The sequence below is a fragment of the Haemorhous mexicanus genome, chromosome 17 (genome assembly GCF_027477595.1).
Source record: "Haemorhous mexicanus isolate bHaeMex1 chromosome 17, bHaeMex1.pri, whole genome shotgun sequence".
NCBI classification, from domain to species: domain Eukaryota; kingdom Metazoa; phylum Chordata; class Aves; order Passeriformes; family Fringillidae; genus Haemorhous; species Haemorhous mexicanus.
The window spans coordinates 16,049,103-16,075,526 of record NC_082357.1 but is presented as its reverse complement, the minus strand read 5'-3'; the positions used below and the strand labels follow the sequence as shown (position 1 = coordinate 16,075,526).

Sequence of the window (26,424 nt, the reverse complement as noted above, 5' to 3'; positions counted from 1 at the left end):
AGGTCCCTTCCAACTGCACTAGTCCACTCCGTTCCACTCCGTGTTCAGCGCTGCCAGCCCTTTCACTGCTTCGCTTTTAAATATTGCCCTAAGATGGGGGTGCAACTCTCCTTTGACTGTTTTTAACACATGCAATCAGCAACTACGGCAATTAAGAGGCTTAATTAGCATCTGAATCAGCCTTCTCGAACAACCCCCTTTGCAACAGTAGCAAATAAGGGCGAAGGAGTTGAAATTCTCCCTGTGAGGGTGGGCAGGCCCTGGCACAGGGTGCCCAGAGAAGCTGCGACTGCCCCTGGATCGCTGGAAGTGCCCAAGACCAGCCTGGATGGGGCTTGGACCAGCTTGGGATGGCAGAAGCTGTCCCTGCCCATGGAATGATTTGAGGTTTGAGGTCCCTTCCACCCCAAAGCATTCTGTGATCCTGTGAAGAAAGTGCAGCCCTGGCTGAGGCTGTTTGTGGAGCTCCCGGGAGGATTTCACTCCAGCAGAGCCCCGGTGCTGGGTTTCCCAGCAGCCTGTCCACTACCCCCAGGAAGGATTGGGATGTGCAGACTTGGGGCAGCAGACCCGGGGCGAGGCTGTTCAGGCTCACACACTGCACACCAGCTGTTCCCCTTCTGCAAGAGGAGTGAAGGAGAGCCCCGCTGGCCCCAGAGCAGCCCCGGGGACCCCGCAGGAATCTGCCACTTCTGTCAGAAGGTTAAATAAGATTTCAATTAAGTGACACACCGCCGTGGAGCAATTGCTTCCAAACTGCCTCCACTTAGACGAGCTCTGCTCCAGCGGGAGAGTTTAGAGCCGAGCCTCCGTCTGCTCACGCGCTCCCTGGCAGCCCCAGCCTGGCCTCCCTCCTCCCTGCCGGCCCCGCTGCGCCGCTCTCCGGTGCCACTGCAGGGTCAGTGTGACCTACTCAGCCAAGGAACTTGCCAAACTGGACAATTTTATTGTTTTTCTCATGGATCTCCCAGCCATTAGGGAATCTCACCCCATCCGCACGCGGCTGCAGCCGCTCCCGCAGCACCACGGTCGCGCGTTGCCCCTCGGCTGTGCCCAGACAGTCATCTCTGACTGTGTGTGTACCAACTGTAGGGAAGCAATTCGTTTTCTTGCAACATTAGAGGTGAATTAAATGCTGGATACTTGCTACCAGTCACTGGAGTAATTCTGCTCCTGAGTCCTTTCATGGGAGGGAGGGAAGGAGGGAAGGAGGGAAGGAAATAAGCCCTTTCGAGACCACAGAAAATTGCAAAAGGATGTTTCTTCCAACCCGACATGACAAAATTGAATTCCAAGCTATTTAATGCATGCACGAAACGCCATAGAGGAACCCAGCCCGAGCACTCCATCCAGCACGACAGGGAAAGGGGTTCGGAACACAAGCATGGCTCCGCACTAGCTCAGTGCTCCCAGCTCCGGCCTTCCAGGCGATTCCACCGAAAGGTAACTACCGGGTAAGGGTTCTCACGGACAGGGCTATCGCCAGCATTTCCATGGACACACAGCTATGGGAACACTGCGGTTATGATCACACGGACGATGGAGACCTCGGCAAGCCTCTGTCCCGGGGGTTGGAGCCCGCTCAGTCTGCGGGGCGCCAGGGCCGGGGTCCCAGCGCGGCCCCGTCCCCTCCCCTCGGGGGTCCCGCTCCCACGGCAGGCACAGCGGCCTGGCCCGGCCAGTGGCATTTCAGGAGTGAAAAACCAGCCCCACATGGGCAGGGGCACGGGGAGCTTCCGGGTTTGTCCTTAAAAACGGGGTTTCACAGGTTACACCGTCACGAGGGTGATGCCATGCAGCCTGCCCACTGCCCAGCCCGCCTCAGACCGGCGTGGTTCGTCTGTTGGCCGGGTTGTTGTGCAAAGACTCCTTGAACTCTTTGGGGATGGAGTTATGGACCTGTAAAAAACCGTGGTCCCGCTCCGAGTTGAGCAGCGTCCCCATGGTAACCTTGGAGGGATCCCTGGAGAGGGTGAACATGGAGATGTCGGTGGAGGGGATGGTGCCGAACCCTTTGCTGATGGGCGACATGTCCCGGGAGCGGGGCTCGGTGGAGCGGGAGCTGGACCGCCGGCGGAAGCGGTACCTGTAGGGGGGCAGGCGGGTGAAGGCCGACCTCTTGAGCAGCTCCGAGTGGGACCTGGCGCGGATCTGGCGGTGCTTCTCGATGTACATGTGCACGGCGATCACCCCCACCATCTCGGCAATGATGAAGGACAGCGCCCCGAAGTAGAAGGACCAGCCGTAGGAGTAGCTCTTCTTGGAGTCGCTCTGCCCCGGGTCCCCCGCGTTGGCCGAGATGTACACTATGATCCCGATGATGTTGCTGAGACCTGCAGGGGGGACAAGTGGGACAGGTGCTCACCTGAGTGGCAGGAGTGGATGGGGGGATGTGTCCCCACGGGGCACCAACCCCTCTGCCAGCACATTTGGACCAAATCCCCCTGCCGACCTCTGCTGCTCTCCCAGGACACCTTTATGTTCCCTTACGCATTCCCTTATTCCTGTGTATTCCCAGGAAGGAGGAATCACCACGGTTTTCTCTAGAAAAGGGACATTTCAGGAGCTGGTTGTGCTTTGCTGAGCAGTGAATGAGCCTGGCTGGTGTCATGCAGCAGCAGAGCCAGTCTGGGGGGTACAAGGGGATCCCCCCAGCACGAAGCCAGCTCACCAAGGCCCTGGGAGCACAGGGAAGCTGGAATGGCTCTGTCTCTTTCCATTTCTTGTGGAGTCCTGAGGCTTTGTTTGGGACAGGGGCAGCCTGTGCCCCGCCAGCAGCCAGCAGGGCTGTGCTGCAGGCTGGGGAGAGGCTGGTGCATTCCCAGATTTACTTAATGAATCAATTATGTTCTCTCTGCTGTTTTCTCATCTGCATCAGCAGCTCCTGCCAGCCAAGGAGGAAGAGTCATTTGTCTTTTTGTGGGGAGAAGAAAAACACAAAACAGAGCGGTTCCTTGAGACAAAGACATTGTCACGCGATAATCAGGGGAAGCAGAGGGGAACAGCACAGAGAAATGAGTAATCCAGCAGGAGCAGCCTCTCCAGAGAGTGGTTTCCATGTGGCAGCCCCTCTGCCTGCTGCTGCTGCTGGCACAGTGCCCACTGACTGTCCAGGATGGAGGTCCCTGTCCCAGGGTCTGGTGACCCCCGGGGGGATGGCAGCACTGGGGAGCCCCTCCTGGGCTGTGCCCCCACATGGGCTCTGCTCGAGGCAGGGCAGGGGGACACTTGAAGTGCTGTCTGACACAGGGACCATGGCCAGAGACCCATGACAGCCCTTCCCTTCTGTGGGGATTTTCCCACAGGGCTGGAACAGCTCTCAAACCTCAATCTCTCTGTGCTGACAGCCTGGGAGGAGCCACACCCCGCCCATGTGTCCCCCCGTGTGTCCCCCAGGCTGGAGGAGCCCCTGGGCAGCTCCTACCTGCAGAGACGAAGAAGATGCCAGCGCTGAGGATGACGTTGTGTTTGCTCTTGTAGAACTCGCTGGCGGCCACGCACAGGCCCCCGAAGAACAGCAGCCCCACGCTGAGGATGGGGAAGATGCTGGATGCTCTCACTGCACCTGTGGGACAGGGAGAGGGGCAGCATCAGCCCCCAGCACCCCCTGAACCAGCACCAGGGAAGGATCTGTGCAAGGGCACCCCTTGTGCTGCCAGGACGGATGAGGAGACACAGCACTGGTCCCCACCAGGCATCCTCTGCTTGTCATGGAACTCTGGAATGGGTTGGGTTGGAAAGGACCTTCACACCATCCAGTGCCACCCCTGCCATGGCAGGGACACCTTCCACTATCCCAGCTTGATCCAAGCCCTGTCCAGCCTGGCCTTGGGCACTGCCAGGGATCCAGGGGCAGCCCCAGCTGCTCTGGGCACCTTTGCCAGGGCCTGCCCACCCTCCCAGGGAAGGATTCCTTCTGTGTATCTCACCTGAGTTTCCCCTCTTTCAGCAGAAGGCATGGGCTGTCCCAAGGCTGGGTGAGGGTGGCCCTGCAGCCAAAGAACACTGTCCCCTCAGTGTGAGCATGTGCCAGGCACCGTGACAGAGGCTGGGCACAAATGCCACCCTGACATGCAGAGCCACACGTGTGTGCCAGACTGCTGAGGGCTCACCCCAAGCTCTGCATTTCCAAACAACAGCAGAGGCAGCAGGGGAGTGCAGCAGCCCTGGGCACTCCCTGAGCTGCTGGGGCTGGGAGGAATCCTGGGAGAAGGGCCCCGTGCCCATGGCCTGGGGCTCAGCCTCAGCTCCCTGGCTGACCCAGCTGTGCTCATCCAGCTGTTGCTCTGGACTCTCAGATTTCCACATCTCTGCTCACCCAGTGGAGAGGAGAGTGAGTTTAATGAAATGGCTTTGCAGTTTTAGTAGATTAGTGCTGAAGTTCTCCCACTCCCTCTCACATTTAAAGTAAAAAGTCTATTTTAAAGCCCCCAGGAGTGGAATTTTAATGGAGCTCCTCTGTATTTCTCTGCTTTAATAACGGCCCTATTTGAGGGATGAGAGCCCAAGCCAAGGCACAGTGTATTTTTGGTGCAGCAGGTAGTGATCTGCTGCATTCATTTCTCTCTACTGTCATTTTGGAAGCTGATCCATGTAGGAAAGGGGATTGGGCTGGGCTTTAAGGTCCCTTCCAACCTGGGCCATTCTGGGATGCTGTGGGAAAGCCTGTGGTACTGCCCTGCAGCTTGGCTGGTGCCTGGGACAGGAGGAGCCACTTTTCCCAGGAAATGTGCCAATTCAGCTCCCTCTGTGTCCCTGTGCTTGGCTGCCAGCGCAGAGCACGTGGCACCTGCTCCTCGTGCTCTCCCAGCGAGCCCAGCCTGGCTGGAGGCTCGGGGAGCAGGGACACCAGCAGGGATGTGGAGAGGGGTCCCTGTGGTGCTGCACCTCGGACCTGTGGGGTCCCAGTCCCCCGTGGGGGCACCAGGACACTCAGGCTGTGCAGCCACTGCTGGGACCGGCCGTGGGGACAGCGAGTGCCAGCCCAGCGTGCCATGAGCACGTGGCACTGCAGCATGGCACTGCCAGGCTCGGGCAGCCTAGAGGGGCCCTGAGGCTGCACAGGGAGCCTGGGGGGCTGTGACCCCTCAGCCTCCTGCTGGGTGACACCAGGGGACAGGGAGGGGTGCCCTGCAGTGCCCAGGGGACTCGTGCCATGGGGGAACACTCACGGAGCAGATACTCGGCCGTGTCTTGCTCGTAGTCTGCATCCTCAGGGAAGTGGTCGATTTTCTTGCACACTCCTCGGAAGGTTCCTGGGGAGACAGAAGCCAGGAAATGCTCAGATCCTGCTGGCCAGGATGTGCAGCAGCCCAGGGGACTTCATGTTCTACGTGGACACTGAGGCCCAGTGTGGGACTGCTCTGGAGCAGCAAGGGGCAGCGAGGGGTGGCAGGAGCTGCAGCATGTCCCCAGAAGGGCAGCCCCCTCAGCATCCTGACTCTGGTCATGCTGGCTCTGTCCCCTGTGCCATGGCACCAGGAGGACAGGTCACCAGGGCTCCAGACAGTGCAAGCCAACCCTCGGGGTGTCCTGCACACTCCCAGGCTGCGCTCGGGGGAGCTGAGCAGCACGACAGGCATCAGTCAGAGGCTGAAGATGAAGCTCTGGAGGAGGCAGGCTGTCATCCAGAGGGAGACACAGCAAAGGAGGGAGAATCGCCTGCTCCCGTTGCTTTGGGAACTGTGGGAGAAGGGGATGCACTGGGCTTGGTGAGGACACCAGCTCCACAGCACAGCCCCCAGCCTCCTCCTCCTCCTCCCAGCTCTGGCCTTCCACCCACCTTGTCCCAGCACCCAGAGCCAGCAGGCTCTGCCCCACACTCCCCGGAGCTGCCCCCCTCTGCTCTGCAGCCATCAGGCAGTGCCAGGGTGGGGCTGCAGGGATGGATGGAGCAGGCACGGGCAGAGCAGCACGCCCGGCTGCCCGGGGCAGCCCCGGCTCCACAGCATCCACTCACACTCTGACATTTATTTTGTCTCCTTTACTCCCTCTGTTCACCATCTGATGCTGGTCGTCATGGCAATGCCGAGCCACCTGACACACCTTCAGCCTCCGAGCACACACCACAACAAGGCTGCAATCCCAAAAAGCCCCCTCTGACCTCCAAGGTGCTCCCCAGGGAGGGAATCCTGCCTCTGGGAGCTGAGGCTGGAAACGGCCCCAGGGATGGATGAGAGAGCTGCTCAGGGTCCTGGCTGGGGACACAGCCCCCACAGCAGCGGGGCCAGGTGTCACATCCTCAGTCCCCAGGTCCCCGTGGCAGCCGATGCAGCTCCGTGCGCTCCTCTCCCGGCGTTGCAGCCGGGCCCGGCCAAGGGACACGGGGATGTGTCCCAGGGGCCGTGCCCGGGCTCTGGTACCGCCTCGGGGCACTCGCAGTCCCTGCCAGCGCCTCTCCAGCCCCCAGCTGTGCCCCGAGCCACAGCCCCACGTTCCTCTCATCGGCGGCCGCTGCTGCCGCCCGTCCCCGCTCCCCTCTCGGTGCTGGATCTCAGCGATTTCCTCTCCCTATCGGTACGAATCCCAATTAACCAGCTCGGCCCACCGCCACCGCTCCCTGCCGGAGCCCAGCCCGGCAGCAGCGCCGGGGCAGGGGCTGTGCTGGGGGCCCCGAGAGCCGGCCCTGAGCCCCCCGGTACCGGGCAGCAGGGGGGAACCAGGCCTGCCTGTCCCTCCTTCTGCAGGAGGGGTGAGCAGCCCCAGCTCTGCCTCCAGTCGGTGCCATCAGGCAGGTGCCACCTCCCTGGTCACTCCCTGGTCATCCTCCAGCCTGCCCCACACCCCGGCAGGGGCGGAGCGGGTCCAGCCCCGCTCTGCCCCGGCTTCACCCAACTGCAGCTCAAACTCTCCGTGTGATGGTCTCACCTCAATCCAGGGAATGGCTTCCAGCTGGGAAACCCCCCAGGGCTTTTTGTCTCTACCAGCAATGGGACCGTGGGGCTCCTGCAGGCTGTCCCTGTCCCTGCCCTGCCCGGCGGCCCAGGCTCCGCAGCGAGCCTGCCTTGGGGTGGCTGACACGGGCTATCCTTTGGCTGCAATGAACGGCACACTCAGCGGCCGCGGGTTTGTGCGGGCATCCTTCCCTTCCCTTCCCCTCCCCTGCCCTGCCCTGCCCTCCCTTCCCTCCCGCAGGGCCGCTCGCACCCCGCGCTCTGCTGCCATCCGATCAGCCCCGCCAGCCCCGGGCAGGGTCTGTGCCCCCCGGGCAGGGTTTGTGCCCTCCCCAGCCCCGGGCAGGGTCTGTGTCCCCAGGGCAGGGTCTGTGCCCCCCGGGCAGGGTCTGTGCCCCCCGGGCAGGGTCTGTGTCCCCTCCCAGCCCCGGGCAGGGTCTGTGCCCTCCCAGCTCCGCCGTACCGCCAAGCTCCCGCCCCGCCCTTATCGGCACATGCAGAGGCAATTAATTGATTTGATCTCAGGTTGTTTTCCTCTCAGAGTCCCTTTCCCCAGGGAGGGCTGGGGGACGGGGAGGGACTGTCAGGGAAATACGGTTGCAGTGGTGGAAATACAGCCAAGAATATCGATCCCAGCCCAACGAGCCAGGAGACTAAAGAGCTCCAGTTATGGTGTTAAAATCTCATTACTTTTCATCTGGTGGAACCATTTTTCCAGGGACCATTCTGGGTGCTACTGGTGTGTGCAAAGGAACACTCAGGCTGAGGAGGATGAGCTGAGACCACTCTGAAATGAGAACAAAATCCCTTGCTCCCCTCATAGCGGCTCAGCCAGGAGTCAAGGTCACATTCCAGCCCTCAGCTCTTCCTGATAAATCCAAGTGAGTTATCTCCCCAGTTGTGGTTTCCAGTAATGGCCTTCTAAAGGCACTGTGTTACCCTGAATCCATCTGAGGGAAGTGGCAGGTCATTATGGTCTAAGTTCTCTGAAAATTAATAGTTTGGAGAACCAGAGGTCGGAGCTGAGCTGGGGAGGGCTGGGGTAGGAAGGGGCCTGCTGCACAATCCCAGAGATGCTCAGGCTCTGCACTCCCTGTTAACAAGAGCAAGATACCTAAATATCTCCGAGGAATTAAAACTTCAGGGCTCATCTTTTTTTACCTCCCACCCACCTCCCAGATGCTTGGAGAGATGGAGAGAAATTCATCCATATTCCTTCTCTTCCCCAGCTCCAGGCTCTGCAAGGCATCCTGGGGCTCTTTGCACAAGGTCCCTGGTGTGAGATTGCAGAGCTCCGGGGTTTTGGCTCTGTGCTAGCCATGGCCAGCACCCAGTGGCCACTGCACAGGGCTCAGGCTGTAGGAGGGGGTGGCTGAGACACCCCCCAGAACATTGTTTGCCTCCTGCATCACCAGATTTTCAACACAGCTTGAGTTCAAAGACACACAGCAGCTTAGAAGAGCACCAGAGAAGGCTGGTGGGGTGGGTACAGCCCCTGATCCACAGCACTGAGCAACCCCCCGGAGCTGCTGCTGGAGCTGAGGACAAGGGCTGTTCTCCACCAGGCCAGGGAAGCCTTGGGGAGCCAGGGGACCTGTCCCTGCCATCCCAGCAGCTCTGTGACTCCCCAGACCATTACTGCAGCTGCTGGCCCCAAGCCCAGGAGAGGGGCCGAATGAAGGCAGAACCTGAGAGCCCCCAGCCCTGCTGGTGCTGGGCCCCTCAACACCTGGCCGTGGGAGGGATCCTCCTCCTCCTCCTCCTCGGCAGGGCTGAGCTGTCCCGCAGCACATCCCATGGGCCCAGCAGCCCCACAGCAGCTCCCCCGGCGGCTCGGGTGGGATCTGGCTCCGTCTGCCTTTCACACCCTCTCCCCCTCTCTGCGGTGGTGGCTCCTGCCTGAGCAGAGGCACCTACACAGATACGCCTGTTCCCAAGGACAGTTTTTCCTGTTTTTATATATTAAAAAAACCCCCACCAGTGGAAAAAACCCAAGTCAGATGAAAGGAATGCAGGAGCGAGGAGGCAGCAGGGGAGGCTGCGCTGTGGCTGTGGCGGCCGAGCAGAGGGAGCACACACCTGAGCACACCTGGGGACAGAGGGGACAGAGCCCGAGCACCCCCAGGGCTGGCGGGGTGTGGGGAGCAGGAGATACCCGGGATGGGCATCCCCACGGGGGACACGGCGAGCACAGCTTGGCACTCACACCTCGGGTGGGCTGGGAGCTCCTGGCAGCGCCAGCCCGCGAGGTGCCAGCGATCGGCGCGTGGCACAGGGACTTCACTCCCTCAGCAGTGCTAAACGAAAAAAAAGGGGAAAAAAAAAAAATCTACATTTTGACAGTGACTCATCATCTCCCATTCTGGAATCTGTGGGGTTGGTGCAACCTACACAAGGCAGTTCAGAAAAGCAAAACAATTCTGAATAATAGAGGAGGAAAAAAAAGTTTGCAGCTGATGGGTAATTTCCAGCCCTTTGCTCTGAGGGTTTTCTCATTTTTCCTCATTAGAAAAGTAATCAGGTAACACTCTGGAGCTGCTTCCAGGGGCTCCCCCCACGCTCTCCTAGGTTTCCTTCCTCCCTGCATCCTCCCAGCCTTCCTCCCTCTGTCCTTCCACATTGCTCAGGGCAGGAAAGCACCCTGCTCCTGGGAAGATGCTGGCATGGGGTAGGAAGGTGCAGGGGCCCAGGTGAGTGCAGGGGCTCCAGGTGAGTGCAGGGGCTCTGGGTGCCCTTCTCTGCTGTCCCCACCGTGGCTGGGATGGGGTAGGAAGGTGCAGGAGCCCAGGTGAGTGCAGGGGCTCTGGGTGCCCTTCTCTGCTGTCCCCACTGTGGCTGGGACGGGGTAGGAAGGTGCAGGGGTCCAGGTGAGTGCAGGGGCTCTGGGTGCCCTTCTCTGCTGTCCTCTGCATGGCACGTGGCAATGGGCAGCAGCTGCCACGCCGGGAGCGCTCAGATCGTGCTGGGGAGGAGAGCACTCATCAGCATGTCTAAGGAAATCATTTCATGTTTTATCTTTAACAGTGGATAAACATTGATTTTTATTTTAAAAGGTAATTGACATTCCTATGAGAGCACAATGAGTGCTGGAGCAGCCGGAATTGGCGTAAATAAGCCGTGTGCTAGAAATTAATGAGCTTCACTGATTGAGTTTATCTGTTTAAATTAATACAATTCTGGCAATTATATAAAAAAAAGCAATGTTCTTTGGTTTGCTTGCCTGCTTGGAGACATTGATGGTTAGAGACGGGGCAAGGCAGGAGGCCTGGCCCAGCTGAGCCCAGAGCCCGGGGCACCAGGACCTCCCCTGATCCTCCAGGATCCTGCTCTCCCTCTTTAATGAACATTTTAGATTTACTTAACTGCTGAGCCTCTGGGAAGGGTTTGCCTTCCAGCCTCCTCTCTGGCTGAAGGTAACAGGGGTGGCCAGCCCAGCCCTGGGAGATTCCAGGATCCCACATCCTTGTCCAGCAGGGTGTGGGGCAGGGGGTCTGTCCTGCAGGGTGGGAGCTCTGTGCCCGTTTGGTAAAGGGGGCTTGGGCTCATCGCCCTCCTCCTCTTTCCACCACTCCAAGAGCTGGCCAGACCTAGAAGAAGCTCCCAGCCCAATCCTGCCATGAGTGCCTGGTCTTTAGGGTCTCTTCCTACCCATTCCATGATTCCATGATCCCATTATCCAGCTGGGTAATTTACAGACAGATCCAGACACTCTCATTTGCAGGAGTGAGTTTGACCCACAAGTTTCATGTCCAGAACACTGGGGACAAAACCTGCCCCGGTGGGACGAGGGGGAAAACCAAGAGTCAAGAGTGTGAAACCTGGGATGCTCCAGTGAAGCAAGCTGCCAGAATCCAGACAAAGAGAATCTGTGGGTGTGGGTGCTCGGGTGTCTGCTCCCACCCCGAGCAGAGGCCGGATCATCCCCAGGCTGCTTCAGCACCTATTTATACCAAGGAGGAGAGAGGCTGTGGTATGATGGGGAGCTGGAGGTTTCACTTCACCGGTATTAAAATGTCCTCTGAATTTCTAAAAACCTATAAATGACAATTTCATAGCTGTGAAGCGTGGCATCCAGCACAGGGGAGTGCTATTTTCGACTCCGTGTTGACAGCTGAAGGGGAATGGATCACAGAATTAAAAACTAGTTGCTGCTCAAGTCCAAGCAATCATGCCTTGATTATGCTTCTTATGGCACACAGAGGTAAGTCCCAGGCACCAGCACAGACTCCTGGTGCTTTGAGAGGTCAATTCACAGAGCAGAAAACAATTATAAGCCGAATCACTTGGGAGAATGGATTTAAGCATAAAAGCACAACTGTGTACAGAGAATGATTTAAGAGCGCTTTGCCCGAAAACTCATCAGCATGACGGGAGTTTGCATTGCTTTAGAAACTGCCTGGCTAATAAGCAAACAGCTATAAAAATAAAAACAGGCCCAACAAAGAGAAGAAAGGAGATATTCATAACTCGGAATATAAATCAGCAGCTTGGAATGGTAGAGCGCCGATAAAGGCTGGAAGAAGCAGCGGAAAAGCATCAGAACGTCCTTCCCCAGAGCATTGGATGAGCAGCAGCACAGAGAGGAGCAGTGCCACCGCCCGCCACCAAACAACGCAGCAGCCTTAGTCACAGGGCCCAGGAACGTTAAATAGCTGATCACAGGCACGGCTTCTCTCACACAGCTCACCTCACCCGGGCCGGGAGGAGCCTGCTGAGCAGTGCCAGCCCTGGGGAGCACGGAGGGGAGGGGAGGGGAAGCTGAGGTGCTGCTCTGCCCACCCTGCAGCCCCACTGCTGCTCCAGGGCTGGGGCTGGCACTGGCAGCACAAGCAGGGACTGGGAACAAGGGGGCAGCCACTGGCACAGAGTGACACGGCCACTGGTCACACTCGCTTTGGTGTGGCCAGCAGCAGTGACAGTGACACAGAGCCCAGCAGGTGACTGTGACAGCGTGGGGACCAGCAGGGACATCCTGGTGTGCTGGTGTACATCAGCCTGGAAAGGCAGATTTATTCATGGAATCATCACAGGATTTACTCATGGAATCATCACAGGATTCCAGAGTGGCCTGGGCTAGAAGGGACCTCAAAGCCCATCCAGTGCCACCCCTGCCATGGCAGGGACACCTCCCACTGTCCCAGACTGCTCCAGCCCTGTCCAGCCTGGCCTGGGACACTGCCAGGGATCCAGGGGCAGCCACACCTGGGCACCTGTGCCAGGGCCTGCCCACCCTTAATATTCCCTGTTTCAAGGGGAAGCAGCTGCTTTAATCTGTGATCAGCACCACAGTCTGTGTTTGAAGGAGGCTGTTACTAACTCCATCCCACAAAGAGAGGGCTCTGGGCAGAGGCTCAGGAGGTGCCAGAGGAGCCCGGTGGGCAGTGAACCCCTCCACACCCTCAGCACAGCCTGACCCCAGCCCAGCACTGCAGGCCCAGGGCTGCAAAAAGCAAATCATTCTGCAAAGGAGCCCCACAGAGCAGAATATCCAGGCTAAAAATATGTAAATGGCCATGAAAAGCACTGCCAGAGCTGCAGCGAGACGAGGCAGTCGCCAAAAGGCAATTTCGAATTTCTGAGCTCGCTGCACGAGGCGTTAAAAAGGTCACTATTTCTGAAATAAGGATCTTTACAAATAAACACATTTGCCGAGGCCTCGGTGAGTCATGCCGGAGCGGAGCACAGAGCATTTCCACCCTAATGCTCCTGACAGGCCGGGAGCAGGGAGATCTTTTCATGTTTACAGTTCATCAATAGTTATTACAGCTGCACAGTCAATCTTTAAAGCACATTTAGCCCGGGAGGAGGCTCGGCAGGTTGTTTTCCCTGAAAAAGTGATATTAAATTTATCACGTTCTTCCTCTTTTATAGCGCAGATTTGAAGGCAAGTATTTGAAGTTCAAATACACGACTGCCACTCCAGCACCTGCCTTTTTTAAAATATATCTATACTTCTGTCACATCTTCCCGGTATAAATATTTGAAGTTTTCAGCTGATGTGTTAAAAGGGCCTCGATCCATCACAGCCCATTTATCCCCGGGAATGCAGTGGGCATTGTGTCGCTGGTGCGGGAGGGAGGGGCCGGCACCCCGCAGCCGCAGCTCCCCGCTCTCCTCCCGCTCTCCTCCGCTCCCCCGGCCGGGGCTGCGGGTCCGGTCCGGCCCCGCCGGCTCCGAGCGCAGCAGCCCGGCCGGATTTAGCTCCTGCCTGCCGGAGGCAGCGCCGCCTCCTCACCATCTGCGGGAGGGAAGCAGCCCCGGGGAGCGGCTCCAACGCCCCAGATGGGGAAAGCGATATTCAGGAGTAGCACCATAGTTTCACTCTTGGCTTTTTTTGGAGAACAAGGAGGAACTCTCCTGCAGCCGGAGCATCAAGAGAGAACTTTGCTGGCGAACCAGTGAGCGACGCCAAGCTCGTCTTCCCCATCCATGAAATAAAAGCTGCCCTTTTGAGCTGCCCGGAGACCCAGAGCCACTCCCAGGGCATTCCATGCTCCCCCTGCCCTGTTTGGGAACACCTTGGCACTACTGCACTGGCAGCAGGCCCTGCCTGGGTGGGGAGGGTGCCTCTCGTCCCTCACGCAGCACTTTGGGATTTCACAGCACCAAAATCCCCCAGCACACGGCAGCCAGCTGCTCCAGGCCCCTGAAACACTGCCCTGCCTCAGGCAGCCCCTGGGACTCCTCTGTCAGAGGCTGTGATGTCCCTGCCCACCCTGCACCCTCCGGCCCGGGGAGCAGGACCCTGCTCCACTCGAGGCAGAGCTGGGCAAGCTGCTTCGTGGTCCCTGGGCCACTCACACCATCACCTTGGCCATTAAACAGCCCCACCTTCCCCGGCTTCCCAAACCTGGCTCAAAGCACAAAATCCTAGAAAACATCTGAATTTTAAACAGCCCCAAGTCCGCCTGGCCCTGCCATTCCAAACGCCAAACACGCCCAGCTCTCCATGGCTCTGCCCTTCAGGAGCCAACGAGAGCTCTGAGGAGAAGAGGAGAAAGACAGGAAAGCCCCGAGACAGTGGCAGCAGAGAGCTTCACCACTCCCCCACGGCTTTCCATCCTCCTCTTCTGCACTGAATCACAGAGAGCCCATCCTGCCATCAAGGACAGAGGGAGTTCCACCGGGCTCCTGGCACTTACCTGGGGCTGCCCCTATGGCTTTACTGCCCTTTTTTCAGCTCTGGGTCATGCTCAGGGTCCGAGGTGTTGCCCACAGCCCTGCAGGGAGGGCTGTGCCTGCAGCAGCCTTTGATGGCTCCATCCCAGGTGCAGCCCAGCAGCCTCTGGTTACCACTGAGGGCACCCACCTGCTCTCTGGGTGATGCTCCAGCAGCTGGGGCTACGAGCTGGAAGGACAATGGATGGATGGAGAGCAGCCCTGAGGAGAGCTGGAGAGGGACTGTGGACAAGGACAGGGAATGACAGGACAAGGGGGAATGGTTCTACACTGACAGAGGGGAGGCTTAGATTAGATACATGGAAGGAATTCCTCCCTGGAGGGTGGGCAGGCCCTGGCACAGGTGCCCAGAGCAGCTGGGGCTGCCCCTGGATCCCTGGCAGTGTCCCAGGCCAGGCTGGACAGGGCTTGGAGCAGCCTGGGACAGTGGGAGGTGTCCCTGCCCATGGCAGAGGTGGCACTGAATATCTTGGAAGTCCCTTCCAACCCAAACCATTCCAGAGTTCCATGGTTCTGCCCTCCCCAATTTACAGACGGGTAGGGCAGCACTGCAGAGATGCAGATCACGAGCATCTGCTCGCTTTGGGTGCTCAGCTGGAGCCGGGGATTTCACAGCCCTGGCACAGGCTCTGCGCGGGAGGTGACGCTGCTGGCACAGCCCGGCCCGCGCCACCAGCGGGGCTGAGCCCCCCCCGAGCCGCTCCTGCCTGCTCGGGACGTTCTGCTTCTCCTGCTCTGTGGGAGACTTCCCCTCATTCCCAAGGAGAGATCTGCTCAAACTGACGTCGCAAGAGATTTCTAAAGAGAGACTGGGCTCGTGTGCCCTGAGCAGCCCCTGCCTGAGGCCCAGGGCTGTCCCTGAGCCCCTCAGGGAGCGGCACGCACGGTGGCACACTCGGCACCAGTGCGGGATGCCGGCAGCTCCGCACGCCGCAGGGGGCACAGGGGCCATCCCGTCCCCGCAGGGGGCACAGGGGCCATCCCGTCCCCGCAGGGGGCACAGGGGCCATCCCTTCCCCGCAGGGGGCACAGGGGCCATCCCGTCCCCGCAGGGGGCACAGGGGCCATCCCGTCCCCGCAGTCCCCAGCCCGGGTCCCCAGGGCCGGGTCGAGAGCGGTGCCGGCAGACGGGGCTCGGGAGGAGGAGGAGGAGGAGGAGGAGGAGGAGGAGGAGGAGGAGGCGCGGCTGTCTCGCACCTCAGCCGCGCTGAGCCGGGGCTGGCAGCAGCCACGCGGCCCCGGCTGCGGGCGGGCCCCGCACCTCCGGCGGCCCCGGCCCTGCGGGCACGGGCTGGGCTCCCGGGAGCTGCTGCAGGCTCATGGGGGGCGGCACAGCGGGAATTAATGGGGGCAGCCCGGGGCAATAGACAGAGCATCTTCAATGTCATCAGACGCAGCTGTTCCCCACACGCACACCGCTTCCCCCAGCCCCGCCGCCCCCTCTCCCGCAGCCGGGGGACAGAAGCAGCAGCCCCGGCTCCCGCTGCCGCCCGGCTGAGGTCTCACACCCCGCTGCAGCTCTCCTGCTTCCCATGCAAGGCGCGATCGCTCTGATCCTCCAGCCTCTCACGCTGGAGAGGAGGCCAAAGACTGATGCGCAGAGAACGCGTTCATCCTTGGCTGGAGCGCTGAGGAGCGACAGGAGATTCTCCCGGCACCGGGAGAAGGAGCCCCGGGGCCGCGGGAGGCTGGCAGCCCCCGGAGCAGCCGGGCGGGCAGGGCGAGCAGCCCGTGCCCATCTGGAGCGGTGCCAGCCCGGCCCGGCCCGGCCCGGTGGCACAGCTGCTGCACCACGATGGGGCTGAGCCAGGCTGCTCAGGCAAATGGAGGACTTGGCACGGATGCCGAGCATCCCGGCAGGAATGACTGTCCCAGCTGGCCGGGACACACAGCCGGGCTGGCAGCTGCCGGAGGTCACCGTGTGCCTCGGCAGGTGACAGCGACCTTTCCCAGCCAGGCAGCGGCCCCGGGAAGGCGCAGCCGCTCGCGGGGCTCGGGGATGGCGCTGCGTGATGCGCTCGGGGATGCTGAGGTGTCACACACAGCTGCAGGGAGCTGGTGTTTAACACCCGGCTGAGCGTCACCGGCCTGGCCTGCAGGGCTCCTGTTCCATGCTAGGAGGGAGCCCAGCCTCTCCAGGGGGATGGAGGTGCCATCTCTGGAACCAGGGATGTTCAGGACATGAGCTGCTGGATGACAATGCCAGCAGCACAAGCCAAGGCTGATTTTAGTTAGTTAAATCAGGCACACCTCAAAAGGGCCATTGCTTGTCAGTGATTTCTCAGGGGTGCTCTCCCCTCCCCTTCCCTTGTGATTCCAGGCACAAACTGAGATTAAAGGTACAGCTAGGGGACAATTACCAAAACGCCAGTGAAATTGGAAATGTGTCCACTCGAGAGGCATGAATACAAATGTCACCCTCAAACACCACCTTTGTCACTGCTCACTACAGTCCCACAGCATGTATGACCAATGCCAACATCCCCATGAGTGCCCAGCGTCCCCCAGAAAGGCTGGGAGGTCACATGGCCCCCCTTGTCCCTGTCCCCACCCCGGGGCTCCTGTCCACCTCAATTCTCCTCCTTCAGAACAACCCACCTGGCAAACAGCAAACACAGAGCCCTGGGGAGGGTGACAGGATGGCACCAGGGACTGACCTGCTCCCAAACCTGCCCACTGCCCTTCCTGCCACCCTGGCATTCCCACGGGACTGTGAGATTAAACAGCACCATTCCCTGGGACCTGGCACAGGAACAGCTCAGCCTCCCTCTCCTGCCCAGCAGCACGAGATCTGGCTTTACATTGTGGTGTCAGGAGATAAGAAACAGGCAATACCCGAGAGAATCATCACACCCTGCTCAGCAGGCACGATCCCTCCTCCTGCCAAAGGCTGATGTGCTCAGCACTCACCAGAGACTGGGGATTCCTGCCGTGTTCAGGGTCTGAGCACAGCCCAGGGCTCCTGACACATCCAAAAGGGACCAAGAGCCTGCTGCAAGAGGACCCTCCACTTCTCCTCTGGGCAAGGGATCACAGCATCTTAGAACCCCCGAATTGTTTGGAAGGGACCAAAAGACACGGGACAGCTCCAAGCCTGCAGCACCCCCTGGCCTGGCCTGCTCCTCCCGAAGCCCCTCCAGTACCTGTTGCAGGTAGAAGGCCGGGGAGTGGCAGCAGCCCCGGTGCCCGGGGTGTTCCCAGGGCTGTGTAAGAGGTCCCGGGGTGGGATGCAGCCCCTGCCCCTCCCCGCACAGCCTGCGGAGCCTCCTCCCGCCGCAGGGCTGCCAGCACGCACACCCGAGGGACAGCCACCCGCTGTCACCCCGGCGCTGTCATTCCTTATCACAGCGGTGTCCTCTTAATCAGAGCCCTTATCTGGAGCTGCTGCACTCCCCCAGCGAGCCGCGGCTCCTCACAGCCCGCCTGGGACTGCTCAGAGCAAGCGGCTCCCGGCTCCTCACCCCGAGGAAAGCTTCCCAAAACCTCCGGAGCAGAGCCCATCACCACGGCAAAGCCAGCCGTGGTGGGAGCCCTCAGGAGAGACCCCCAGCTCTCCACGCCGAGCACTGACCCGAAACGCTTCCAGCAGCTTCAGGGGAAATCCTTCCGAGGGGCGCTCCAGAGGCTGACGTGGGCTGGGGGGGTTGGAGCCCAGCTGGAGAGCTGGCACCCTTCTGGAAGGGGAACAGGGTGGGGGGCAGCGGGCAGGACCCCTCCCCACCTCCCTGCGGGCACTCAGGACGCGGGTGGTGCCTTTCCCCTTGAGCTGCCCCCGCCCCGCAGCTGCCGGCGCTGCTGTCAATGGCCGGGGATGCCTGGCAGCTGCCTCCTCACCTGGCAGCAGGTGAGGCAGGGAGAGCCCCCCTGCCAAGTGGGACCCCTGGGGCAGCAACCCAGCAACCCCCACATCGACGGATTAGTGCATTCGTATACATTGGAGGCCGTTTTTGATTTTCCCGAGAAAGGAGGTTACTGCCTAGTTATGAAGTGCACACTGTGTTCATTAAAAATCCATGGTGAGAGCCATGTGAACAGGGACCAGGAGAGGCGAGGAGCACTGAGCAAGATGAATGCTCGGCTGCCTCACCTCAGCTCATCCCAGACAGCCGAGCACGGCAGGTCTGCACACCTGGCCAGCTCATCCCAGACCGCAGAGCATGGCAGGACTGCACACCTGGCCAGCTCATCCCAGACTGCAGAGCACGGCAGGTCTGCACACCTGGCCAGCTCATCCCAGACCGCAGAGCACGGCAGGTCTGCACACCTGGCCTGTCCCCTGAGCAGTGCCCGGGGCTGTGCCAGGGGGCACGGGAGGGGCACCACCCTTCGGGCCAGCGGGGGGACTTCCCCGGTGCCGCGGGAGGCGAGCACTGCCGAATCCACCTGGCTTCACCTTACAAAAGGCAAAACTCCTGCTGAGAGAAGGGATTCACCAAAGGCCACGCAGCTCTTGGCAGCGGAGCCGGGCATCGCTCCCCGGCTGCTCCAGCAAAGGTCATGGCTGGCACCTCCTGGCCAGTGCCCACCTCGCCGGGAGCCCGGGGAGCCGGTGCCCATCCGCGGGGCACCCTCCCCACGGCACCGCAGAGCTGCCCGCGGCCCCCAGCGCCGGGCTCGCAGCCCTCGGCAGCCAGCCCTAATTATTTACAGCCGGCGTGGAGCCAGTGACCTTGCATGGGAAAAAAACCACTTGAGCCTCATTCAAATTCAGCCTTCCACCTCTATTACACGGGAACAGCTCCGGAGATGACAGGCTCTGCACCACGCCTATGCAGCAGTAAAATGCCTGTTTCTGAGCTGTTCACAGCATTTTACTCATCACGTGCTGCTCGCAGGCAGTGAGGGAACCGGCTCTTTAACCCGCCCCACGAGGCAGGATTTCTGCCCAGAAAACACCGCAGCACCCCGGGAGGGTGAATTTTGCACCCTCTGCTCGAAGCAGAGCTGCTGGCAGCGAGCTGAGGCGCAGCTCCTCCCCGGACACTCTCCAAACCGGCCCTGGAGCCACGGTGCCAGCTGGCAGGGGCACGAGACCCTCTGTGCCCAGAAGAAGGATTCTTATGACTGGTGGCATTTGGCCATGTGCCACAAGAACATGGGGCTGGAGCAGCCTGAGGGTCCAGCCAGCCTCATTTCCATCTCCATTAGAGGACAGTAATTCACTTTTATCCAATGCATCCTCCAGCAGGGCGAGGCTCAGGGATTCCCTAAACCCAAGGCTGTGCCCGGGTGCTCTTTGTGACCCCTCGCAGAGCCCCGTGCCCAGGGCACCTGTTCAGTGCTGTGTGACAGCAGTGCCAGGGCTGGGCTGTCCCTGCTGTGGCCTGTTCTGATGGAAAGTCTCGCTGGGTTAAACTGCAGCCTGGTAATCCCACCAGGCAGTCTCAGACAGGTAACTGTCTCCACCTTCATCCCTCTCCTCTCCTTAGGTGCCTCCATCACGTCCTGTATTTCCACCACACAGGAAAACTCAGCACGTCCCAGCCCTCAGGGGACAAAGAGCAAGCAGCCCCTCCCAGCACCCCAGACCTGCCTGGCTGCACAGAGCAGCCCTGGCCCCTCCAGCCCCTCCAGCCCTCGCTGGCAGTCCCCCTCCGTGCTCCCCTGCCCCACAGCTGCCATCCCCGGGCAGAGCATGGCTGGGGGCACTGTGGGGAGCCGTGCCAGGGGTGCTGGGCAGCATGGGCAGCGTGGGCAGCCTGGCTTGGCAGCCCCTGCACACCACCAGCAGCACTGGCACCGAGCTGCGCCGGGCACCGCCGAGAGGTGGCACGTTGGGTGGTGATGAGAATCTATCCCAGACACTGACCAGACAGAGGAACAGGATGAGCAGCTCCTTAAATACCTGCCCATAATGAGTAGTGAGAAAAAGTGCTCCATCACGGGTGATTGCAATCTCAGGGACATTTGCTTGGCGCTTTTAAAAATTAAAGATAATAACTTTCTAACAGAAACAATCTTGCTGTCACCTTGGGGAAATTCTCTGCTTGGCCTCACTCAGAGGGCTGAGAGGAGCTGGAGGCAGGGAAGAGCTGGTGCCCAGCCAGGACAGGGCTTCCAGCCCGGTTTAATGCCTTCACTGTGACCCAGCTCAGCTCAGCAGAGCCAAAACCAGCCAAGGACAGAACCAACAGGGAAAACGGAAGCTCAGGAGTGAGGGCAGGTGCTCTCCTGCACCTCACACTCCTGCCAGCCCCCCCGGAAAGGGGGAATGAGAAATTTAATTAAATAATTAAAAATCGGGACTTTGATAAGGGAAGTAGCAAGTGGCTGATGGGAGGAGCCGATGGGATCGGTTAAAATAAATCTGCAGCTGAAAGGTCAAGGCAGAACAAGGAGGAGTTCTGTCATTGTGTTGGAAGGAGCTTTCCTGACGTGTAAACCACGACTGGCTCATGGCAGTGGAACTGTCAGTCATGGAGCAGAAGTGACACATGCTTATTTATTCATCAGATACTTCTGTTCTGCACTCGGAGACAAACAGGCTCCCGGATTCTGGCAGGAGCTGGGGATGCTGAGCAGCGACTGCAAAGTGTAAACATGGAATCAGGAGGACCAGAGAGCTTCCTCCCAGGAGCATTCAGAGAATGGGCTGAGAAGGCTTCTGAAGATCTGAAATGGATTTTAATAAACCTTGGCAGTCTGTTGAATCTCGAGAAGAAGGGAGAAGCTGGTTTAAAGCCAGGAGGGATGTGGTGGGCAGTGGCAGGGGCTGTGTCCCCAGCACTGCCCATGGCTTAGCAGAGGAGGGAATGGAGGAGGAGGCAAATGTCAAACAGCCTCGTGGAAAACAGATTTATCAAACTTCATACATTTTTCCTGATGTAGTTATAGATTCAGTTGATAAAGGAAGTCAGTAACATAATACATTTAAGAGTTCCACGGTGTATTTGATTTAGCTCTCCTGAAAAAGTTAAAGACCTGCATTATGCAGAATCAACAGTGCTTTATTACCAGGGCTGGGAGCTCCAGAGACAGCCCCTCCATCCCAGGGGTGTTCCTGCACAGGATTGCCTGTTACAAGGACAGAGCTGAGCTACGGCAACGTCTTCATTGGGAGCATGGAATAAAACATGAAGTAATTGGGAGTAAACCAGGGAAATGGCAGAGAAAAGAGTGATGGGATATTGACGGGTGAGGGAGGTGGGCCAGGCAGATTTGGGCAGCTCTGTACCTCGGGCTCATTCAGCCATGGCCATCTCTCTACAGCCAGCCCCAAGGACTGGGAGGGAGGAACCAGGGGAGCCATTCCAGTTTGGGGCTGGAGATGCTGCCCAGTCCCACCGGATGGGCTGGGGGTCCCACCCCTCTGGGGGCTCCCCGGGAGGGGCTCAGTGACCTCAGCGTGCAGCCAGACTCACAGCAGGCAGAACACGGACAGACAGCCCACGTGGCCACGGGAGACCCGGGTACCAGAGGTTATTTCTGGTGTTCAAGGGAAGCTGGAGGAGCTCACGGGCTCTCCAGTGGAACCCTGGCCCAGGGACGTGGCTGATCACCCTGGGGTGCAGCCTCCAGGAGTGACCATCCACCCACCACTGAGCTGCAGGTCAGGGCCAGAAAGGACTGGGCAGGGTCCTGAGGGCTGTGGGGTCAGCTGGTGGCACCTGCAATTTGTGTGTAAATCCAGATAGCATCATCCCAAAAGACCAGCCCTGAGAGCTCCCCAGGCTCCGCAGGGAGGAACTGCTGAGGAGCTGCTGGCAGCTGGAGCTGCTCTGGGGGGCTCTGGAGGGGCCAGGATGGGCCCAAGGGGGACAGCCCAGCTGAAGGACAGCTCTGGGACACAAGATGTCTGTGTCCCCTGCAAAACACCCCACAGCCAGTCCAGAGGAATGCTGGATGCTGAGCATCCTCTGTGAGGGAGGCAGGCAGAGCAACGCTTGGCCTCCTCCAGAAATGACAGAGCACTTTATTCTGATGAGGGAAATGAAGGAGGAAAGGAAAAGTACCACATCGCCTTAAAATATGGTATTTTGAGCAGCCTTGGCCAAATCCTCCTGCTCCTTCTGCCTGTTTCAGATCCGCATGATGCCATGGAGCCAGTCCCAATCTACACCACGCAGCAGGGAGGACACGGAGCCTCCCTGCATTTAATGATGCTGCATTTAATGATGCTGAATTTAATTAAGTTTGATGGAAACCAAAGTTCTGTTACTTTCTTGAAAACACCACTAGCCTCAGCAGCTATTTCTCAGCTTCAGCTCTCTCCCCAAAGTGCCGTGTGCTTCCCTCCCTCCTGAACCGACACAGCAGGCACACAGGACAAGTGACACTGGGACAGCCCTGGGGGACACGCACAGACCAGCGCCGGTCACACCTGAGCTGGACACACGAGGGGACACCTGCCGAGCGTTCACACACTGTAAGAGCAATAACCAGGATCCAAAAGCTGCCATTCCAAGCAGACTGTGGCGGCCCAGCAGGCTGGGAACACCTGCCTGGGCTCCAGCTATTGAGTCAAGCGCTAATTTGTGTTTCCCAGTGTGGGTGGCTCTCCATGGGTCTGCGGCGGCTCCATTCAGGATTTATCCGCTCTCGCCGAAGGGCTTGTGACGCTCACGTGGTGCGTGGCTCCCACGCAGGCGCTGCGCCGGGGCCGCCGGGGATGCTCGGAGCGGCCGCTCCCGTCGGGCCGAGCTCCACTCGCGATTCCTGCCCCGGCACACGCGTCCAGCCTCCGCCGGCGGCGGAAAGTTCAGGGCTTAAGCGGCTCCCGAGGGGCAGGGAGCTCTGCTGGGTGCTAAAAGCATTTGTGCACGGCAGGAGAAGCAGGAGAAGCGGCCCCTGCGACAGACAGCCCGCGCTCGGTCCCGGCCCGGGGATGGAGCCGCTGTCCCTGCTCCGAGCCCGGCGCAGCGAGCGCACGGAGAGCAGCAGGCAGCGAGGCCCTGCAGCGGGAATCACACCGCAGCTGCCGCATGTAACGGGTCCGGGCTCTGCCCCCGGCGCTCCCCCGGCTGCGGGGCCGCTCAGCCCCCGCCCCAGCGCGCTCCTTCCCCCGCACCGGCTCCTGAGCCCTGCGCAGCTCGCTGGGGGAAGTTTTCCCTCGCCAGCACCGCGCTGGTTAACAGCCCGCGAGGCGCCTTCCCCTGCGGAATTCAGGAAGGTGACAAGCAGCCCCAGCACGTCCCCCCAGCACCATCACAGCCCCACGTGCTCCCCCCAGTACAGGCCGGGACCCTCCCTGTCGCTGGCGGGGCACCGCAGCCCCGCTGCCACCGCACCCACGCAGGGATGAGGAGCCCGTGCCCCGCACGAGGCCCGAGGGTGCCGCAGGTACGGCCGAGCTCCGCACGGCTCCGCTCCCGCTCCCGCAGCTCTCAGAGCCCCAGCCCGGGGTAGGATGTGGAACAGGGAGTGCTGAGCCCACGGCGGGCCCCTGTGCTGCTGCTCCCAGCCCCGTGCCCAGGCTCAGGGTGGAGGGCTGGGATCCAGCTCTGAGCTCTGCCATGGCACTGCCGAGCCCTTTCCCGAGTGAGCTGTGCCCAGGGCAGCGGGGCCTCTCTGGCTCCTTCCAAAGCAGTGATTGATCACAGTGAGGGAAACATAAAACATTGGCTGGAAAAAAAAAATACAGGTAGCAAACCAAAGATTTTTGGATATTACTCATGTCTCCAGTGATCCCATCTTTCACATCCCTGGCTCCTGCCTCCTTGGCTCCCTCAGCCCAAGAGGGGAGACAGATTATCTCAAATTATTTATTATGGAATTAGAGCGTGATCCAAACCCTCCTTGAATCAATAAGAAAGCTCTGACTGACTTCACCGGGTTTAGGACCGAGCACCAGGAACAGACAGGGTATTTCTGCATCCGTGACTCACCGAGAACTTTCCAACGTGGAGGAGCAGCTCAGCGCCTGCCCCCAGCGCTGGAGGGGTCGCTCCGGGGCCGGGGCGCTCTGGCACCGCCAGGGCCCCTCAGGGCAGTGGGGCAGGTTCTCCTGAGCACACAGGACACCCGCTGCTGCGCTCACTGTCAAAGTTAGGGCCCAGGGTGATGCCACCGGCCATTTCTGGCTGCGCAGGTACCAGCACCTGGCTCTGTTAAAGCTCATCTTTAACCACAGCCTGTGGGTGCTCAGAAACACCTCAACCAACAGCTCTGGGGCAAAACTGCCCCGAATTGTGGCCTGTGCTGCAGGAGGGCGGCAGCTGCTGGGGCCTCGCCAGGCAGGCGCTGCTGCGGGAGGGGAGCAGCGGGGCGAAGCGGCGAGGCCGGGCGGGCAGGAGCTCGGCCGTGGGGCAGCCGTGGTGGGGCAGCCCCGCTGTGGGACTGCCCGGCCGCGGGGACGAGCTGCGCTGGGCAGCAGCAGCCCCCCTGCCCGGCCGTGCTGCTCGCAGGGAGAGGGCTGGCGCCGGAGCCGGGGCTCGGTGATGAAAGCGCCGGGCGCGGTGGGTTCCCCCCGGTGACAGGGGCGCGGGGCCGGCGGAGCCTCGGAGAGGGGCAGCAGCCGCGGGCCTCTGGCTCCCGCATTCCCGGTCAGGAGAGGGACCTGTGGCCCCTCAGCCCGGAGCTCGCCGGGAGGACACAGCGCGTCTGCCGCCGCCGCCGCCGGTCCCCGGCACGGGGGGAGCCGCAGACCCGCTCTCCCCGGCCCCCGCGCCCCGCCAGGAGCGGCCCCCCTGAGGTTCCACCTCGGTGCCACCGCCAGTGCCCGGGGAGGGGTGCGGAAGGCGGCAGCGGGGAGCGGCGGGGCCGCCGGGCCGGGGGATGCTCGGATGGCCGGGGGATGCGCCGCTCGCCGGGGGCCCGGATCTGGGGAGGGGGGTCCCGCGATGCAACCCTTCCCCCGAAGTTTTGGGGCCGCGGGGGTCGGTACCTTCCAGGCAGCACGTCCTCCAGAGCCCCGAGTGGGTCATCACCTCCTCGTTCTTGCGGCTCGTGTCGTTGTCGCTCATGGACTTAGTCCTGCACACGCCGCGCGAGTAGAGCCAGTAGTCGGTGCCCACGGCGATGGTCATCAGGCTGAAGGCTGCGAAGGCTCCCACCGTGGTGACGAGCATCTGGACGCCTCTGTCACACATCCTCATGCTGCTTCATCCTCCGGCGGCGGCTCGCAGGGGAAGGGCCGGCGCCGCCGCCCGCCGCCCGCCGCCTCATGCCCCCGCGGGCGGCGGAGAGCCGGGCCCCCGCGGCGGCGCGGAGCGGGGCGGCCCGGCCCCGGGGAGCCCGGCAGGCATGGCCCGAGCGCAGCCCGCGGAGCGCAGCAGCCCAGCCCGGCGGAGCGGCTCCGCCGTGCGCTCCCGCCGCCTCTCCCGGCGCCTCCCCCGCGCCGCCCGGCCAAGGCAGCGGCGGGGGGCGGCGGGGGCGGGGGGCAGCGGGGGGCGGGACCCGCGGGGGGCTGCGCCGCCGGGACACCGCCCCCCGCCCGCTCCGACCGGCACCGGGGGGACGGGGAGCGGACGGGAAACCCACCCCGGGGTGCCGGGACTGGGCGGGGACCGTGACCGTGACTGCCCCGGGAACCCCACCCCGGGATGCTGGGATCGGGACTGCCCCGGTAGAAGGGGAGAGAGACCCGACAAGAAAACCCGGACCGGGCGGGGGGATCCCACCGCTGGGTGCCGGGACTGAGCGGGGACCGGGGGACCGAGACCGCCCCCGGGACCACCGGGATTCTGGGACCGGGCCGGGACTGTCTTGGGACACGGACCGGGTGGAAATCCCCTCCAAGTGCCAGTGCCGCCCAGGGACAGTCACCCACCCGCGCCAGCCCCGGCACGGGGCCGCTCGGTTCCCTGAGTCCCCCCAGCTCAGTCTGCTCGGTGCCTGAGCTGCTGCCCCGGTACCGGGCACCGGTGGCACTGGGACAAGGGGCTGGGGGCCGCACACCCACACGGCGGACCCCAGGGAGGGCGCAGCTCCTGGCCAGGCTGACACGGAGCTGTCCCTGCCCCGGCAGCCCGGTGCTGATCCCCCGCGCAGGAGCTGGTTCAGCCTGAACATCCCTCGTACCCACAAGCCACTCCTGCACCATTCCCAGCAGTTAAACCCACTGCCCTCTCCCTCTCCGCTGTCTCCTCAGCTCCCTGAAACATCCCTCAGCCGGTTGGATGAGCCCATGACTCATGCGACCTTTCCAACAAGCCCTGGAACGCACTTACCTCTGGAACTCACGGTCCTGTAAGGGCCACGGTGAGACGGGAAAGCGACTGATTTACCCGGTGCCGTGTGCTTCCCCAGCCCTCATCTGTATGCACTCACATGGAAATACTAGTTATTTACTCCAAAAAGGCAAACAGAGAATTATGAAGGTACTGAGAAATTAAGAATGCGAAAATTAAGTAGCTCCTCAACCTGCAATCAGGGTTCGCGCCGCTCCCCGGGCAGGGCGCGCTGATTGCTGCCC

General features: G+C 61.0%; 1 protein-coding gene across 1 annotated transcript; it reads right to left on the bottom strand.

The window, feature by feature from the left end:
- Positions 1–926: 926 nt before the first annotated feature.
- Positions 927–25,141, bottom strand: CACNG3 (calcium voltage-gated channel auxiliary subunit gamma 3). The gene is made up of 4 exons (XM_059861987.1): positions 24,895–25,141; positions 5,172–5,255; positions 3,425–3,565; positions 927–2,333 (listed from the first exon to the last, which is right to left on the bottom strand). Exons 1-4 carry the CDS (start codon positions 25,103–25,105, stop codon positions 1,822–1,824), a joined length of 948 nt encoding a protein of 315 aa, XP_059717970.1. The 5' UTR covers positions 25,106–25,141; the 3' UTR covers positions 927–1,821.
- Positions 25,142–26,424: the final 1,283 nt, after the last annotated feature.

Excerpts from the sequence above, each read along its gene's own strand:
- CACNG3 (XM_059861987.1), bottom strand. The coding sequence starts at position 25,105 with ATGAGGATGTGTGACAGAGGCGTCCAGATGCTCGTCACCACGGTGGGA. Across the intron at positions 5,256-24,894 it reads GAGGACGTGCTGCCTGGAAG|GAACCTTCCGAGGAGTGTGC; the intron begins GTACCGACCCCC and ends CTGTCTCCCCAG. Across the intron at positions 2,334-3,424 it reads CATCTTCTTCGTCTCTGCAG|GTCTCAGCAACATCATCGGG; the intron begins GTAGGAGCTGCC and ends TCCCCCCTGCAG.